This window comes from Pleurodeles waltl, chromosome 7 (genome assembly GCF_031143425.1).
Source record: "Pleurodeles waltl isolate 20211129_DDA chromosome 7, aPleWal1.hap1.20221129, whole genome shotgun sequence".
Classification (NCBI taxonomy): Eukaryota; Metazoa; Chordata; class Amphibia; order Caudata; family Salamandridae; genus Pleurodeles; species Pleurodeles waltl.
In genome coordinates, this window is record NC_090446.1 from 872,385,035 (window position 1) to 872,401,697 (window position 16,663).

The 16,663-nt window shown below is 48.5% G+C and overlaps 1 protein-coding gene across 2 annotated transcripts in view; it reads right to left on the reverse strand.

The window, feature by feature from the left end:
- HDAC3 (histone deacetylase 3) overlaps positions 1 to 16,663 on the reverse strand; it is a 205,607-nt gene that overhangs the window by 8,797 nt on the left and 180,147 nt on the right. For both annotated transcript variants that reach the window (XM_069199476.1, XM_069199477.1), the window contains one exon: positions 5,715 to 5,872. In XM_069199476.1, the coding sequence (XP_069055577.1) occupies positions 5,715 to 5,872 (158 nt within the window). The remainder of the gene's footprint in view (positions 1 to 5,714; positions 5,873 to 16,663) is intronic.

Below are 16,663 nucleotides of genomic sequence, written 5' to 3' on the forward strand. Positions count from 1 at the left end.
TTCACAGGAATGCATGGGTTCGAAAGGTGGACCCATGAGTCTTGTTAAGACGATGTTAAGGTTCCATGAAGGAACTGGTGGTGTTCTTGGTGGTATAATTCTTTTTAGCCCTTCCATGAATGCTTTAATAACTGGTATTCTAAATAGAGACGATGAATGAGTAGTTTGTAGGTAAGCAGATATTGCTGCGAGGTGTATTTTTATAGATGAAAAAGTGAGATTCGCTTTTTGCAAATGTAGTAAGTATCCCACTATGTCCTTTGTAGAGGCATGCAATGGTTGGATTTGATTGGTATGGCAGTAGCAAACAAATCTTTTCCACTTAGATGCATAGCAGTGTCTAGTGGAAGCTTTTCTAGCTTGTTTTATGACCTCCATACATTCTTGTGTGAGGTCTAAGTGTCCGAATTGTAGGATTTCAGGAGCCAAATTGCCAGATTCAATGATGCTGGGTTTGGATGCCTGATCTGTTGTTTGTGTTGTGTTAACAGATCTGGTCTGTTGGGTAGTTTGACATGCGGTACTAGTGAAAGGTCTAGTAGAGTTGTATACCAAGGTTGTCTTGCCCATGTGGGTGCTATCAGTATGAGTTTGAGTTGGTTTTGACTCAACTTGTTTACTAGATATGGAAGGAGAGGGAGAGGGGGAAAAGCGTATGCAAATATCCCTGACCAACTCATCCATAGAGCCTTGCCTTGTGATTCGCGGTGTGGGTACCTGGATGCGAAGTTTTGGCATTTTGCGTTTTCTTTTGTTGCGAACAAATCTATCTGGGGTGTTCCCCAAATTTAAAAGTACTTGTTCAGAACTTGGGGGTGAATTTCCCATTCGTGGACTTGTTGGTGGTCTCGCGAAAGGTTGTCTGCTAGTTGGTTTTGGATCCCTGGAATAAATTGTGCTATTAGGCGAATGTTGTTGTGAATCGCCACTGCCATATTTTTTGTGTTAGGAGACACAATTGTGTTGAGTGTGTTCCTCCTTGTTTGTTTAAATAATACATTGTTGTCATGTTGTCTGTTTTGACAAGAATGTATTTGTGTGTTATTATGGGTTGAAAGGCTTTTAACGCTAGAAATACTGCTAACAGTTCTAGGTAATTGATATGAAATTTTGTTTGGTGTACATCCCATTGTCCTTGAATGCTGTGGTGATTGAGGTGTGCTCCCCACCCTGTCATGGAAGCATCTGTTGTTATAACGTATTGAGGCACTGGGTCCTGAAATGTCCGCCCTTTGTTTAAATTGTTGCTGTTCCACCATAGAAGCGAGAGGTATGTTTGGGGGTCTACCAACACCAGATTTTGAAGTTGACCCTGTGCCTGTGACCATTGTGATGCTAGGCACTGTTGTAAGGGTCGCATGTGTAGTCTTGCGTTTGGGACAATGGCTATGCATGATGACATCATGCCTAGAAGTTTTAGCACAAATTTTGCTTGTACCTTTTGGTTTGGAAACATAGCACTTATTACCTTGTGGAATGCTTGCACTCTTTGTGGACTTGGAGTGGCAATTCCTTTTGATGTGTTGATGGTTGCCCCTAGATATTGTTGTGTCTGACACGGTTCGAGGTGTGACTTTGTATAGTTGATGGAGAAACCCAGTTTGTGAAGGGTTTGTATGACATATGTGGTGTCGTTTGTGCACTTTTTTACTGTGTTGGTCTTGATTAGCCAATCGTCTAGGTAAGGAAACACATGTATCTGTTGTCTCCGGATATGTGCTGCTACTACTGCTAGACATTTTGTGAATACTCTTGGTGCAGTTGTTATTCCGAATGGCAACACTTTGAATTGGTAATGTATTCCTTTGAATACGAACCTTAGGTACTTTCTGTGAGAAGGGTGTATCGGTATATGAAAGTACGCATCTTTTAGGTCTAATGTGGTCATGTAATCTTGCTGTTTGAGCAGTGGAATGATGTCTTGTAGTGTGACCATGTGAAAGTGGTCCGATATGATGTAGGTATTTAGTGTCCGGAGATCTAATATTGGTCTTAATGTTTTGTCTTTTTTTGGAATTAGAAAGTACAGGGAGTAAACTCCTGTGTTTTTTTGTTGTACTGGTACTAACTCTATTGCATCCTTTTGCAGTAGTGCTTGAACTTCTAGTCCTAAAAGTTCTAAATGTTGTGGTGACATTTTGCGTGTTTTTGGAGGGATGTTTGGTGGGAATTTGTGGAATTCTATGCAATAGCCATGTTGGATTATTGCTAATACCCAATTGTCTGTTGTAATCTGCTGCCAAGATTGGTAGAATTGGCTTAGTCTTCCCCCCACTGGTGTTGAGTGAAGGGGTTGTGTGACTTGAAAGTCACTGTTTAGGTGGAGGTGTTTTTGGAGTCTGGAATCTTCCCCTACTCCTTGGGAATTGACCCCCTCTATATCCCCTGAAACCTCCCCTTTGGAATGAACCCTGATATGGTGTGGTTCTTGTTTGTTGGCTGGTGGTGTCTGTGGGTTGGCCACGAAACCCCCCTCTAAATGGAGTTTTTCTAAAAGAGCCTCTGCTCTGCGGGGAGTAGAGTGCGCCCATGGCTTTGGCCGTGTCTGTGTCCTTTTTAAGTTTTTCAATGGCTGTGTCCACTTCAGGGCCAAAAAGTTGTTTCTCGTTGAAGGGCATATTAAGGACAGCCTGCTGGATTTCAGGTTTGAAGCCTGAAGTGCGGAGCCAAGCGTGTCTCCTTATGGTGACAGCAGTGTTGACTGTTCTCGCTGCAGTATCGGCTGCGTCCATTGAAGAGCGGATTTGATTGTTTGAGATCGTTTGTCCCTCTTCAACTATTTGCTGCGCCCTTTTTTGGTATTCCTGGGGAAGATGGTCTATGAGAAGTTGCATCTCATCCCAGTGTGCGCGGTCATATCGGGCCAGCAGCGCTTGAGAATTTGCGATGCGCCACTGGTTGGCTGCCTGTGATGCTACTCTTTTTCCTGCCGCATCAAATTTTCTGCTTTCTTTGTCCGGAGGTGGGGCGTCGCCAGATGTATGGGAATTTGCTCTTTTGCGAGCTGCCCCTACTACTACGGAGTCAGGTGGTAACTGCGAAGTAATAAACACTGGGTCTGTGGGTGGTGGTTTGTATTTGTTATCCACCCTTGGGGTGATGGCTCTTGATTTTACGGGCTCTTCAAAAATTTGTTTTGCGTGCCGCAACATCCCTGGTAGCATTGGGAGACATTGATATTGGCTATGTGTAGCCGAGAGGGTGTTAAATAAAAAATCATCCTCTATAGGATTGGAATGCAGTTGGACATTGTGGAATTCTGCTGCCCTAGCTACCAGTTGCGAGTATGAGGTACTGTCCTCTGGCGGTGACGGCTTTGTGGGGTATGAATCGGGATCATTGTCCGGCACTGGGGTGTCATATAGGTTCCAAGCGTCTTGATCCTGATTATCTTGACTTATGGTAGTTTGCGCTGGTGAGTGCATTTGTGGCGGTGTTTGTGCCGGCGATGCCTGTTGTGGTGGAGAGGGCGGAGGCGTGACTTTTTTAACCACTTTGGCTTGTGGTTGTGCGTCATCCTTGAGAAGTCCGATCCTTCTTTTTCTCATTATTGGGGGAAGGGTTGATATCTTCCCTGTGTCTTGCTGGATGTACAGTCTCTTTTGTGTGTAGTCTGATTATACACTTTGGAGCTCTTGTCCAAATCTGTGCATCTGGCCACTTATTCCTTGTTCCTCTGTGTAGGATGGAGGTGTGGAACTTTTCGGCGCCGAGAGAGAATCTTTTTTCGGCTTCGGCACCGACAGAATTTTTGTGGCTTTCGGCAGTGTGTCTCAGTGCCGATGTTTTTCGGTGCCGGCATCTTGTTTTTGCCTCTCGGAGCCGCTATCTCGGCTCCGAGGTTGCTCCATGGCGGTCCCTCGACCGGAGTCGGGTGTCTTCGCTATGGGCGTGCCCTTTTTCGGCGCCTTCGACGGGTCGCCAGTTTTATGGGTCGAGCCACATGGCCTGTTGGCAGTGGCGTCCCCTGGGCTTTTGTCTTCTCGATGGTTTTAATTTTCGACGTCTTACTCACTGTTTGTTGCTGTTGTTCGACGTCGGAGTCTCCGGATTCTGATTCCGGAACCGAGAATGTTTCCTCTTAGTCGTCGAAACGTTGTTTTGTCGGCGTGGACGCCATTTGTAGACGCCTGGCTCTTCGGTCCCGGAGTGTTTTTCTGGACCGGAAGGCTCGACAGGCCTCACAGGAATCCTCCTTGTGCTCGGGGGACAAGCACAAGTTACAGACCAAGTGCTGATCTGTATAAGGATACTTACTGTGACATTTTGGGCAGAAACGAAACGGGGTCCGTTCCATCGGCTTCGATGTCGCACGCGGTCGGGCCGACCAGGCCCCGATGGGGGATCGAAGCTACCCCAAAGTCTTCCGATGATCGGTGTCGATGTACCTAACTATCCCGATACCGAACGGAACAATACCGACGCTTTCTTCCGAGATTCTGACTAACTTTCCGAACCGAAACACGGAGCGAAAAGGAATACGTCCGAACCCGACAGCGGAAAAAAACAATCTAAGATGGAGTCGACGCCCATGCGCAATGGAGCCGAAGAGGGAGGAGTCCTTCGGTCCTGTGACCAAAAAGACTTCTTCGAAGAAAAACAACTTGTAATACTCCGAGCCCAACACCAGGCAGCGGACTGTGCGAAACATGTGTATCTGCAGCAACATATGCCATCGAACATACAGTTTCCAGATCCAAACACTAGACTAAGGAACAAGGCACAGGATATGAAACCGGAAGAGATTCTGTATGTGACTTTTATTTAGGAGCTCCTAATTTTTTATGATTTCCCTGCTAATGCAGAGGAAGATCATAATTTTGCATCTAATATAGATGAGCAGAGGTATCCCAAGCACAACATTAACTCACAACAGGCATTTCTCGTATACCTTTCTTAGGATTTTTGATGGCTTTCAGTGGTTGGGATTAAAATGGATAGAGACTGTGGAAAAAGAAAGTGCCAGTCACTTGGATCTTCACTAGTCTCCCTTGGTGGGGACCCACACAGCTAGTTCTGCCATTCACCTGCTTCTACCCAGGCCACCAGAAATTCTCCCTAATCATTTGTGGGCTCACTATAACCTACATTTTAAGTTTGTCTTAACCACAGTCTCACTCTAGTAGGAGGTAACCTGCAAAATAACAGCTGAGGCTCTGAAACCTCCTCTGCTGGACAGGTTCACTAGATTATACATAGTGAAAGATAACTCTGCTCATTCAAAACACCCATAGCAAATCTACTCTTTAGGTTGAGCTCTGGGCAGCAGAAAAGTTGGTTGTTTTGTAGTTTGTGTGCACTTCAAAATGAAATCCCAATGTTTCTACCCTCATCCCCACTGAAGAGATGAGGATGAATACAAGAAATTGTGTTTGGTCAGTGCAACACTGCAGACAGATACAAACTGTAACTGAAACAGTACCTGAATCAGCAAACAGCAGTTGTGCCATCCTTCCCACTCCACCTGATTGCACAATCACCAGTGTCAAACAACATTTGGAATACAGCATTCCTTCTCAAAGAAACTACATTCCACTCTGAAAATGCATACACGCACCAAGACCAACTCAATAAAATAATGAGACCCTATGCATCTTGAAACCATGTTCCCTATCAACTTGTTTTCGTACACCAGGCAAAATGGATGCATCCGGGCAGAGTAGGAATAAAAGGACTCTAAAGGGAACAAAGAATGGGAGTTTTGGTGCCTTTACCTGGAATAATTCTCTTCAGATCCCCGCTCTTCTGGATCAGGTTCATCTGTCCGATCAAAACTAAGCAGGTCGGAAGGTACATCATGGATCTGCACGCTGGGTGCATGGTTTAGCATCTTCAGATTCTCAAAAATAGTCTGTCTTATTTGGTCGAGGTACTGCAGAGAAGAAATCATAACCCTGTTAAGGCAGTCTGTTAACATAGCTGTTAAACAAATTATAAAGGGGCTTGAAAATGTTTCCCTCGCATCACGCTTTGTACCCTGTTGTACTAAAAACCTTATTGTTTCTTATGTTGAAACCTTGCCACACACATTTGGGTAGGATATTCCACATAAATTAATAGAAAAGGCAGGTCTAAACTTCAGGCTTGTATAGTGTTTAGTAGTAAAGAACAAGTTACTTACTTTCGGTAACGAGGTATCTGGTAGAGACTATCTAGCTGCAGATTCCTTACCTTAGAATTCCCTGGCATCAGCTTCGAATCTGGAGTTTTTTCTGAGCAGTACCCTGCGCACGCGCCGTCAGGCGTTGCCGTTGGGATCCGCGTGCGTCGACCAGCTCCACGTGCGCCGTTGGAGCCGTCTATGACATCACGGTTGTCTATATAGACGCCGTCTCGGCGGGCGTACGTCAGTTCTTTTCCACAACTTCCCACGCCAGAAGCGCAGAGTCATGGAAAAACCAACCAATACACATTTAACCTCTTTGACTGTTTGGAGTAAAAACACTTTCATGCCTATCAGAAAGGCAAAAGTTGCCAAAATCAAAAATATACATATGTACACATAGAAACATATATATACACGTATCCACATAAGAAAACATTTCCCCAGAGCGGGGAGGCTTGGGCGGGTGTAAGGAATCTGCAGCTAGATAGAGTCTCTACCAGATACCTCGTTACCGAAGGTAAGTAACTTGTTCATCTGATAGAGACTTCTAGCTGCAGCTTCCTTACCTTAGAATAGATACCCAAGCTATAACCCATGGCGGTGGGTCTGAAGGAGATTTTTTTTTTTTTTACACTAGAAAGTCCTGCAAGACAGAACAGGCAAAATGCCCCTCTCTTCTCACCTGGCTATCCAGGCAGTAGTGTTTCGTAAACGTTTGTAAAGAAGCCCACGTTGCGGCCTGACAGATGTCCACCACCAGTACGCCACGTGCTAATGCAGTGGTAGCAGCTTTCCCCCTAGTGGAACGAGCTCTCAAGCCCTCGGGAGGCTGCTTCTTCGCCAAAGCCTAGCATATTTTTATACCGAGAACGACCCAGCGCAAAATGGATCATACTATAGGTGATTTAAACAGAGATGGTTGATCAGGCAACTGAAGAAAGTCAGTCCCCAAGGAGGAACCCTGCTGGGAGAGACACAAAATAAATAAAAGGATGTTAGACAGAGAAGAAGAAAGAGGATCAATAGACCTCTCTGAACAATATGAAACAAAACGTTTCCAACAGCAGGCGTAGATCGACTTAGTAGAGGGACGCCTGGCTGCCAGAATGACATCACAGACCTTGGGAGGGAAGTCATAAACCATCAACTGTCGCCGCTCAATCTCCACGCATGAAGGCGCAGAGTTGACAGGTTCGGGTGGAGAACCTTCCCCTGCTGCTGCGACAGAAGATCCTCCCGAAGAGGCAGCCTGATTGGAGGACCAATGCTCATTTTGAGAAGCTCTGGATACCAAATTCTCCGTGCCCATTCCGGAGCCACAAGGATTACTTGGGCCCGGTCGTTCTTGATTTTCTTGAGAACTCTGGGCAGAAGTGGTATAGGCGGAAAAGCGTACGGGAGGCCTGAACTCCACTCGCGAGGAAAAGCATCGCCTAGCGATAGCCCCCTTGGAAACTCCAACGCGCAAAACTGCTGACATTGCGCGTTCTCTGCGGAGGCGAACAGATCTAACCAAGGCTCTCCCCACTGCTGAAAGAGTCCTTGCGCCACCTCTGGATGGAGACACCATTCGTGATCCTCTAAGCATTTTCGGCTGAGTTCGTCTGCTCTGGCGTTCAGAGAACCTGCCAGGTGTTGAACCACCAGGGTTATGCCCTGCTGTTCCAGCCATGTCCAGAGACGTAAAGCCTCTTGACAAAGGGTCCACGACCCCACACCGCCCTGCTTGTTGCAGTACCACATTGCCGTAGTGTTGTCCGTGAACACCTGCACCACCTTCTCTTTCACAACAGGAAGAAATGCTTTTAATGCTAGCCGGATCGCCCGAAGCTCCAACAAGTTGATGTGGAGCCCGGATTCCGCCGGAGACCAGTGACCTCGGATCTCCACCTCCCCCAGATGGCCGCCCCATCCCAGAAATGACGCATCTGTCGCTACCGTTAGATCTGGTTGGGGAAGGGAGAGGGGTCTGCCCTTGACCCACTCGCAGTTCACTAACCACCACTGCAGATCTTCCACAGTCCTCTCCGAGATCTGAACCACGTCGGTAAGATTTCCCTGATGCTGTGCCCATTGGAACTTCAGATCCCACTGCAGAGCCCTCATGCGCCATCTGGCATGCTTGACCAACAGGATGCAGGAAGCCATGAGTCCCAGCAGCCTCAGAGTCTGTCTCACTGAGATCCAGGATAGAGGCCGAATCATCGGAATCATAACCTGAATATCCTGAACCTGCTGATCGGGCGGATAAGCCCGGTACTGCACTGTGTCCAGAACAGCTCCGATGAAAGAGCTTCTGAGAGGGAATCAGATGTGACTTCGGCACATTTATAGTGAACCCCAGCGAATGCAAGAGGTCCGCCGTCGTCTGGAGGTGGGTGACGAGAGCCGGGGGCGTAGGAGCCTTCAACAGTCAATCGTCCAGGTAGGGAAAGAGTGAAATCCCTGACCTGCGCAAATGAGCTGCCACCACCGCCATCACCTTTGTGAACACCTGAGGGGCACTGGTGAGACCGAAAGGAAGCACGGTAAACTGAAAGTGCTTGTGGCCCACCTTGAACCGCAGGTAACGCCTGTGGCTTGGCAGGATAGGAATATGGAAATATGCATCCTGCAAATCCAACGCTACCATCCAGTCTCCTTGGTCTAGGGCAGACAAAACCTGAGCAAGAGTGAGCATCTTGAATTTCTCCTTCTTGAGGAAGAGATTGACGTCCCTTAAATCCAAGATAGGGCGAAGGCCTTTGTTCTTTTTGGGAATCAGAAAGTAGCGGGAATAACAACCACTAACTACTTCTGATATCGGGACTCTTTCTATGGTTCCCTTGGCCAAGAGAGCTGTAACTTCCTCGCAGAGCAAAGCCAGATGGTCCTCCATGAGCCATTCCTTTGTCGGAGGGATAGAAGGAGGAAAAGACTGGAAGGGAAGGGAGTAGCCCTTCCGTATGATCTGCAGGACCCACTTGTCCGTGGTGATGGAAAGCAGTGAGGGAGATGAAAACGAATCCTCCCTCCAACTGGGCGGACATGATCCTGTAGAACCACACTAGTAGGGCTTGGGTGCAGTGGAGGGGGGCTGTGTGGCGGCCGACCTCTGGCCAGACCCTCTGGGTCTGATGGTACCACGACCACATCCTCTTCCGGGACACTGTGAAGCCTGAGGACGGTGGGCTAAACTGGCTGGCGTGGTACCACGCCCCTCCCGAAGCCTCGGAGGGGGCGAAAGACAGACTGCTGTCGTGCCGGCGCTGAAAGGCCCAAGGATCTGGCCGTGGCTCGAGAATCCTTGAACCTCTCAAGCGCGGAGTCTGCCTTTTTGCCAAAAAGGCGAGAGCCATCAAAGGGCATGTCCATCAAGCTGGACTGGACATCCCCTGAAAAACCAGTAGAACGTAGCCAGGCGTGGCGACGTAGGCCACTGACGATGAAATCGCTCTGCCCAGCGAGTCGGTCGTGTCCAAGCCACACTGGATTGTAAACTTGGTTGCATCTCTCCCATCCTTTACAGTCTGGGTGAGAGTGTCCCGTACGCCATCCGGGACCTGGGGCAGCACTTGCGCCACTGTATCCCATAAAGTATGGGAATAACGGCCCAATAGGCAAGAGGTGTTTACAGACCTCAATGCCAGGCTGGAGGAAGAAAACATCTTCTTCCCAAGCTGATCCAGCCTCTTGGATTCCCTATCCAGGGGAGCGGAAGGGAAGGCACCACAGGAAGTAGAGGCTTGGACAACCAAGCTCCCAGGAGTGGGGTGTTGTGTCAGGACCCTAGGGTCGCTGGGAGCGGGTCTATGGCGGCGGACGACCGTCCTATTCACGGGAGCCCCTGTGCTGGGTTTGGACCACGTACCCAGAAGGACGTCTGTAAGAGCCTCATTGAAGGGCAACAAAGCTCCGATGTTGACACCCCCGGCTGAAGCACTTCTGTCAGGATATTCGTCCTGACTGGCACCGTAGGCAAATCTAGGTCCAAGACCTCAGCTGCCCTACGCACCACCATAGCAAAAGAAGCCCCCTCATCTGTAGCCACATTAGGAGGAGAGAGCATACCAGTATCTGGAGATGTGTCCAGTCCACTGGCCTCCCCTAGATCCTCATACCAGTCCTGCTGCAATCCTGATTCTAAAGGGTCCTAAGACCCCTCCCATTCCTCTCCTGCGTCTGGCTGTTCCAAATAATGCTCAGACAATGATCTGGGCCGAATCGGCTACGTCGAAGTCGACGTCGTACGACGTCGCTCTGTCTCCGGATCATCCGGAATAAGGATGGGGCTGCCACCGGTGGGCGCCGGTGGCGGAATTGTCGACGTCTGACCCGGCGCAGTTATCGGATCCTGAGGTCCCCAACGGCGCCGAAGCCGCCGGCGTCAAATCCGAAGGGGCCCTTGCTGACCCCACAGGGCCCAGTGACCCACCCGAGGGTACAGCCCGCTCAAAAACCAGACCCAGGAAAGGGGGGAAGACGCGGAGTCGACCCTGGCGACGGCTCCGCAGAACCGCGCTCGGAACGTCGATGTTCCCTAGACGCCTTGTCGGTCGACAGGCGTGGCGAAGACGAAGTCCGCTTGGACTTCTTCTTCTTCTTCTTCTGCCTCTTACCTTCCGATGACCTCGAATGCGAGGAAGAGGACTTGGGGCTCCGGGAGCGGTGTCGCGATCTCCTCCTACTGCGAGACCGTGACCTCCGCGGAGTCGCGCCGACCGAAGACGAATGTCGGGCCGCAAGAAGCTTAAGGGATCTCTCCCTCAAGGCCTTCGGCGCCATGGCCCGACAATCGGAGCACGAGGTGGAATCGTGGTCCTTGTCCAGGCACCAAAGACAAACTCGGTGCGTATCCGTCACCGACATGGTGCGATGACACGTACCACATGGCTTGAATCCTGTCTTTCTCGAAGACATAAGTCCAAACAGCCAAAAAAGCGTCGACAAACCATTGAAGCAGGGTAGCTCTCTTTCCAAAACTGCGCTTAACCGGCGCGGAAGGAAAAGAACTGACGTACACGCGCCGAGATGGCGTCTATATAGACAACCGTGATGTCATAGAAGACACTGACGATGCACGCGGATCCGAACGACGACGCCCGACGGCGCGCCCGCAGGTTACTGCTCAGAAAAAACTCCAGATTCGAAGCTGACGCCAGGGAATTCTAAGGTAAGGAAGCTGCAGCTAGAAGTCTCTATCAGATAGAGGGAGAATATTATGAACTGTTAAAAATCACTTTGACAGGATACAAAAATGTGAACTGTCTTGTCCTACCTCAATGTGAAAGATGACTTTTACTGTGGCATGATTAATTTTGGTGGCATAGAAAAGGTCACCAACTGTAAATGCTAGAGAGTTCCAGCCACAGATTCCTTACCTTAGAATAGATACCCAAGCAATACCTCCCTGGAGATGGGCCTGCAAACAGATTTAAACCAAACAGTCCCCCAGGACTGAATGGGACAAAATACCAGTTGCGAAGGACCGCACCATCCAGCCAGTAGTAATTGATGAATGTATGCAAGAACACCAATATTGATGTATGGCAGATGTCCAATACAGGGTCTCCGTGAGCTAACGCAGTGGTTGCAGCCTTGGCTCTTGAACAATGACCATGCAAGACCCCAGGTGGTTGCTTCTTGCCAATGCATAGCAGATCTTGATGCAGAGAACTATCCATCATGATATAGTCAATTTCTGCATTGTCTTCCCTTTCCAAGCCCCATGTATCCTACAAAGAGTTGATCGTCCACCTGAAACTCTTGTGTACGGTCAATGTAAAATGACAACTCTCTTTTTGGGTCCAGACAGTGGAGACTCTCCTCTTCTTTGGAAGGGTAAAGTGGAGCAAAGAAGATAGAGAAGGTGATGTTTGGGCCTTCATGAAAGGGTGAAAGATTCTTCAGTAGGAAAGAGGTACGGGTCCACAGAGCCAGCTTGTCTGTGAATAAGGTGGTATAAGAAGATTGGACAGAGAGGGCCTGCAGCTCATTGACCCTCTTGGCCAATGTTTTGACCACTAGAAAAGCCATTTTGAGAGTCAATAGGCAAAGTGGGCAATTTTATAACAGCTCATAGGCAGCACACATGAGGAAGGTAAGGGCCAGGTTAAGATCCTACTGGGGCATAATGAATGGTCTACGTGGGAAATATGTTGTAGTCCTTTTCAGGACCCTAGTCACTACAGGTGACTTGAACAAAGAAAGTTGGTCTGGCAACAGCAAAAAAGCCAAGACGGCAGACAAGTAACCTGTAAGAGTGCCCAGAGCAGAGTGCTGCTGAGCCAAAGAAATAATGAACAGTAGAACCTTAGACAAGAGTGAAAAAACAGGGTTGAGGGTGGTCAATCAGTCTGATGCGCATCATGCCACAAATCTGTTTGAATGGCAGGCATAAACTGTTTTGGTGGAGAGACGCATGGCTGCCAAAATAACATCACAGACTTTGGGAAGGAGGTCGAAAGCTGTCAACTGTCGCCACTCAAGCTCCACACATGAAGGTGGGTGGTGTGCAGATTTGGATGCAGAACCCTTTCCTGCCGCAGCGACAGAATATCCTCTCGAATCAGCACTCTGATTGGAGGACTAATGCTCATGTTCAGAAGTTTGGGATACCAAACTCTCTGTGTCCAATCTGGAGCCACAGGAATGACTTGAGCTTGGTTGTTCCTGATCTTCTTGAGCACTCTCGACTTGTGAAAGAGACCTTGTACCACACCTCTAGATGCAGATGACACTCATGATCCGCTAGGTATAAACAGCTGAGTTTGTCAACCCTGGTGTTTCATAGAGTCCAACAGGTGTCGAACCACCAGGGAAATGCCTTGATGTTCCAGCAATATCCAAGAACCCACGCCGACCTGTTTGTTGCAGTACCACATGGCAGTAGTGTTCTTTGTGAACACCTGCACTATGCTGCTCTTGATCAAAGAAAGAAAGGCTTTCAATGCCAACAGGAGTGCCTGGAGATCCAGCAGGTTCATGTGAATCGTGGACTCCACTGGAAACCAGAGACCTCTGATCTCCACCTCTCTCAGATGGCTGTCCTAGTCCAGGAGTGACCACGATCTGCTCTAGGTGGGGAAGGAGGAGGGGTCATTCAAGGTTCGTCAGCCATCTCTGCAGGTCTGTTGCAATTCCCTCAAAGATCTGGACCAAGTCGGAGAGATTTCCCTGATACTGTGCCCACTTGACCTTCAGGCCCCACTGCATAGCCCTCCCTCATATGCCAATTGGCATGTGTCACTAGAGGGATGCAGGAGGCCATGAGACCCAATATCCTCAGAGTCAGTCTCACCAAAATCTGGGAAAAAGGTGGGGACATCAGAATCATAGCCTGAATACCCTGGACTAGCAGTCTGAGAGGATAGGCCTGAAACTGCACTGTGTCCAGAACAGTCCCAATGAGACGGAGTCAGGTGTGACTTTGATATGTTGACCGTGAACTCCAGAAAGTGGGGAGGTCTGCTGTAGTCTGGAAATGGAAGACGACTGCCTGGGGCGAGCCTGCCTTCAACGGCCAATCTCTTAGGCAGGGAAAACCGGAACACCCAATCATCATAAGTGCGCTGCAACCACTACCACCATATGTGTGAACACCTAAGGAGTGCTGGTAAGCCCAAAAGGTAAGCATGGCAAACTGAATGTTCTTGTGGCCAACTGTGAACCACAGTTAGCGCCTGTGGGCCGGCAGGATGAGGATGTGAAAATAAGTGTCCTGTAAGCCCAACAACAGCAACCAGTCTCTAGGGTCCAGAGCAGACAGAGTTTCAGCTAGTGTAATCATTCTGAACTTCTGTTTCAGGAAGAAGACGAGAAGGCGCAAGTCGAGGATAAGACAAAGGTCTGTTTTTGGGCACCAGAAAGTAGCAAGCATAGCAACCACAACCAATGTCTGATGTCTGATGCCAGCACCCTCTCAATGGCTCCTTTGGTCAAAAAGAACCAACACATTCTGATGGAGTAAGGACAGCTGGTCCTAAATCAACCTGTCATACGTGGATGGGTGTCTTTCTGAAAAAGGTATGGGGCAGCCCTTTTTGATAATCTGTAAAACCCACTTGTCATATGTTATCGACTTCCAGTGGGGCAAGTGATGGCAGATTCTGCCACCCACTGGGTGTCCATAATGGAAAGAAAACAAACTAAAGGGGTTTGGCGGCTGCCTTGGTGGTGGTAGGGGTACTGACACACGTGGTCAGTAGGAACAGTGTCCATGGCCATGAAAGTGCTTGGAACTCTGTTGGCCTTGGTGGCTGGGTGGAATGGCGTGCAGCTGGTAGAAGGGGTGAAAGGTGTGCTGGGGTAGGCGAGTGTCCATGGATAGAACTGAGGAGCACTCTAGCGCGGAGTCTGCCTTTTCACCAAAAAGGCCAGAGCCACCAAAGGGCAGATCGATGAGCCAGTGGTTCTCAGCCAGGAGTGGAGCCTCAGGGCCACTGACAATGAGATTGCCCTGCCCAGCAAGACGGTAGTGTCAAGTCCACATGGAATGGTTAACTTTGCTGCATCTCTCCAATTTAGCCCCTTTGTGGGGAATAAACCAAGCTCCAAGTAGGACATCTGTAAGGGCTTCATTAAATGGGAGTAAGGGTTTAGAGGGGACAACTCCTGGCTGAACCACCTCTGTCAAGACAATCGTTGTGACTGCAACTGAGGGCAGCTGAAGCTCCAGGACCTCAGTCGCCCTCCGCACCACCACTGTGACTAGGCCAGTGTCTGGTGAGGTGTCCAAACCACTGGCTTCCCTCCGACCCACATACCAGTTGTCTTCTGTGTCATCTAGGAGTTGGTCGTAATACTTCAACCCCTCTCTCAATCATCATTCTCTCTAGACATGTCAAATGAAAAATTGGGAAGCATGGGCCCGGCCGGTACCGAAGTCAGCATGGTGACATCAATCCATATTGGAGTTGTGTGTAATGAATGGGCTCGGGTCTCCATGGGGTGTTGGTGCAATGGCACTGGAGTAGGTATCATGGAAGGTTGCAGTTTCACGTACGGTGCCGCACTGGATTTAACACCTGATCCAAGGGACCTGACTGGCACTGAGGGTGAACCCGCCAGTGCAGAACCAGTGGGGGTCCTTCCTGGATCCCAAAGGCACTCCAGAAGGGTTAGGCCCCCAAACACGAGGTGCATAGCATCAAAACACCTTGATTTGGGCAGGGGCGGGGGGAGGGGGAGGGTCGCTCCAGGAATCTGTGGGAGCCATGGACCTGACTTTGGTGCAGGCTCCACTACGCGTAAAGCCTGAAGTGCTGGCGTTCCAGTGCCAGGTCCGAGGATTTGTACAGGTGCAGAGAAGTCAAGGACTGCTTAGTCTTCTGCTATGTTGACCTACCCCATGATCGAGATTGAGACGATGACCACCTGGAGCTGCTCCACAAGCAATTTAGGGACCTTCCCTGTGACCAAGATTGAGAGCGTTATGGGGTTGGTTAACGTCAGGCAATAAGGAGCAGGAAGGACTGTTCCCTCAGCGCTGACGGATTCATGTTGCAGCAATCCTTGCATGCTCCATACATTAAAGATAAGACAAATATGGGTTTGTCAAACACATCGGCCTGTAACAGGCACCCCTTGGTTTGAAGCTGCTGGACTTTTTGGGAGACATATTTAGCACACCAGCAGATGGAAATCTCAAAAAGGACTTGAGAAAAGTCAGTTAAAAAAAAAAAAAAAAAAAAAAAAAAAAAGAAGAGACTGGGTTTCTCTATCCGGTTCTGCACTGACTGGCACAGAAGAAAAAGAACAAACATTAGAATTCTGGGGTGGCACATATACAGGTAGCATTCACATCACTTCTGGCTCTGACAACGCCGAGCTGAACGATGCCATCTACCAACACACAGGCTGGAAAATGTACAGATGCAGTTTGATGCCCGGGAAATATTCTATGGTAAGGAATCTGTGTCCAGAAGTCTCTAATAGATTTGGTTAAACGAGTAATGTGAATGCTAAGTGTTCCTAGAACAGGAAATCAATAATTAAGAGGCACACAAGACTATTTAGGAAAGATGCTTCAATAGTTAAATAAGTGATGCAGTCACAGGGAGCGGGACCAGGAAATTGAGTCCTGTACACTCTCTCTGCCCAGCAGAGGAAATAAAGAATAGAAACCAAAATATGCAAATCCATCTGTTTCTGGAAAGGGCTGGGTGACCAAATGAGCCTTGAGGTTGTTAATTTAATAAATTAAGTAATTTACAGTTCAAGCTGCCATCTATGCCATGTGTCACCTCTCTTTAGTAGCTGAGGCTGTTAGTGTCCCTGCCAGCAGGATCAACCTTCCCACACAAACATGTCTGCATTTAAAGAAGCTGTATTATTTAGATCTGACTTGTGGAATATGGGATTGATCATATGCATAGGGTAGAATGTGCAACCATCACTCCAATTCTCTTATTTTTACATGCACGAACAAGCAAGTAAATACCTACTCTGCACATTTTTGCACTAATATTTATGCATGAGCAATTACACATGGATTTTTTGTACTTAGTCGGCCATTCAATCATAACACATTTATAAACGTTTTCTTATTCATGTGAATTGCAATTTCAACCAGACTAC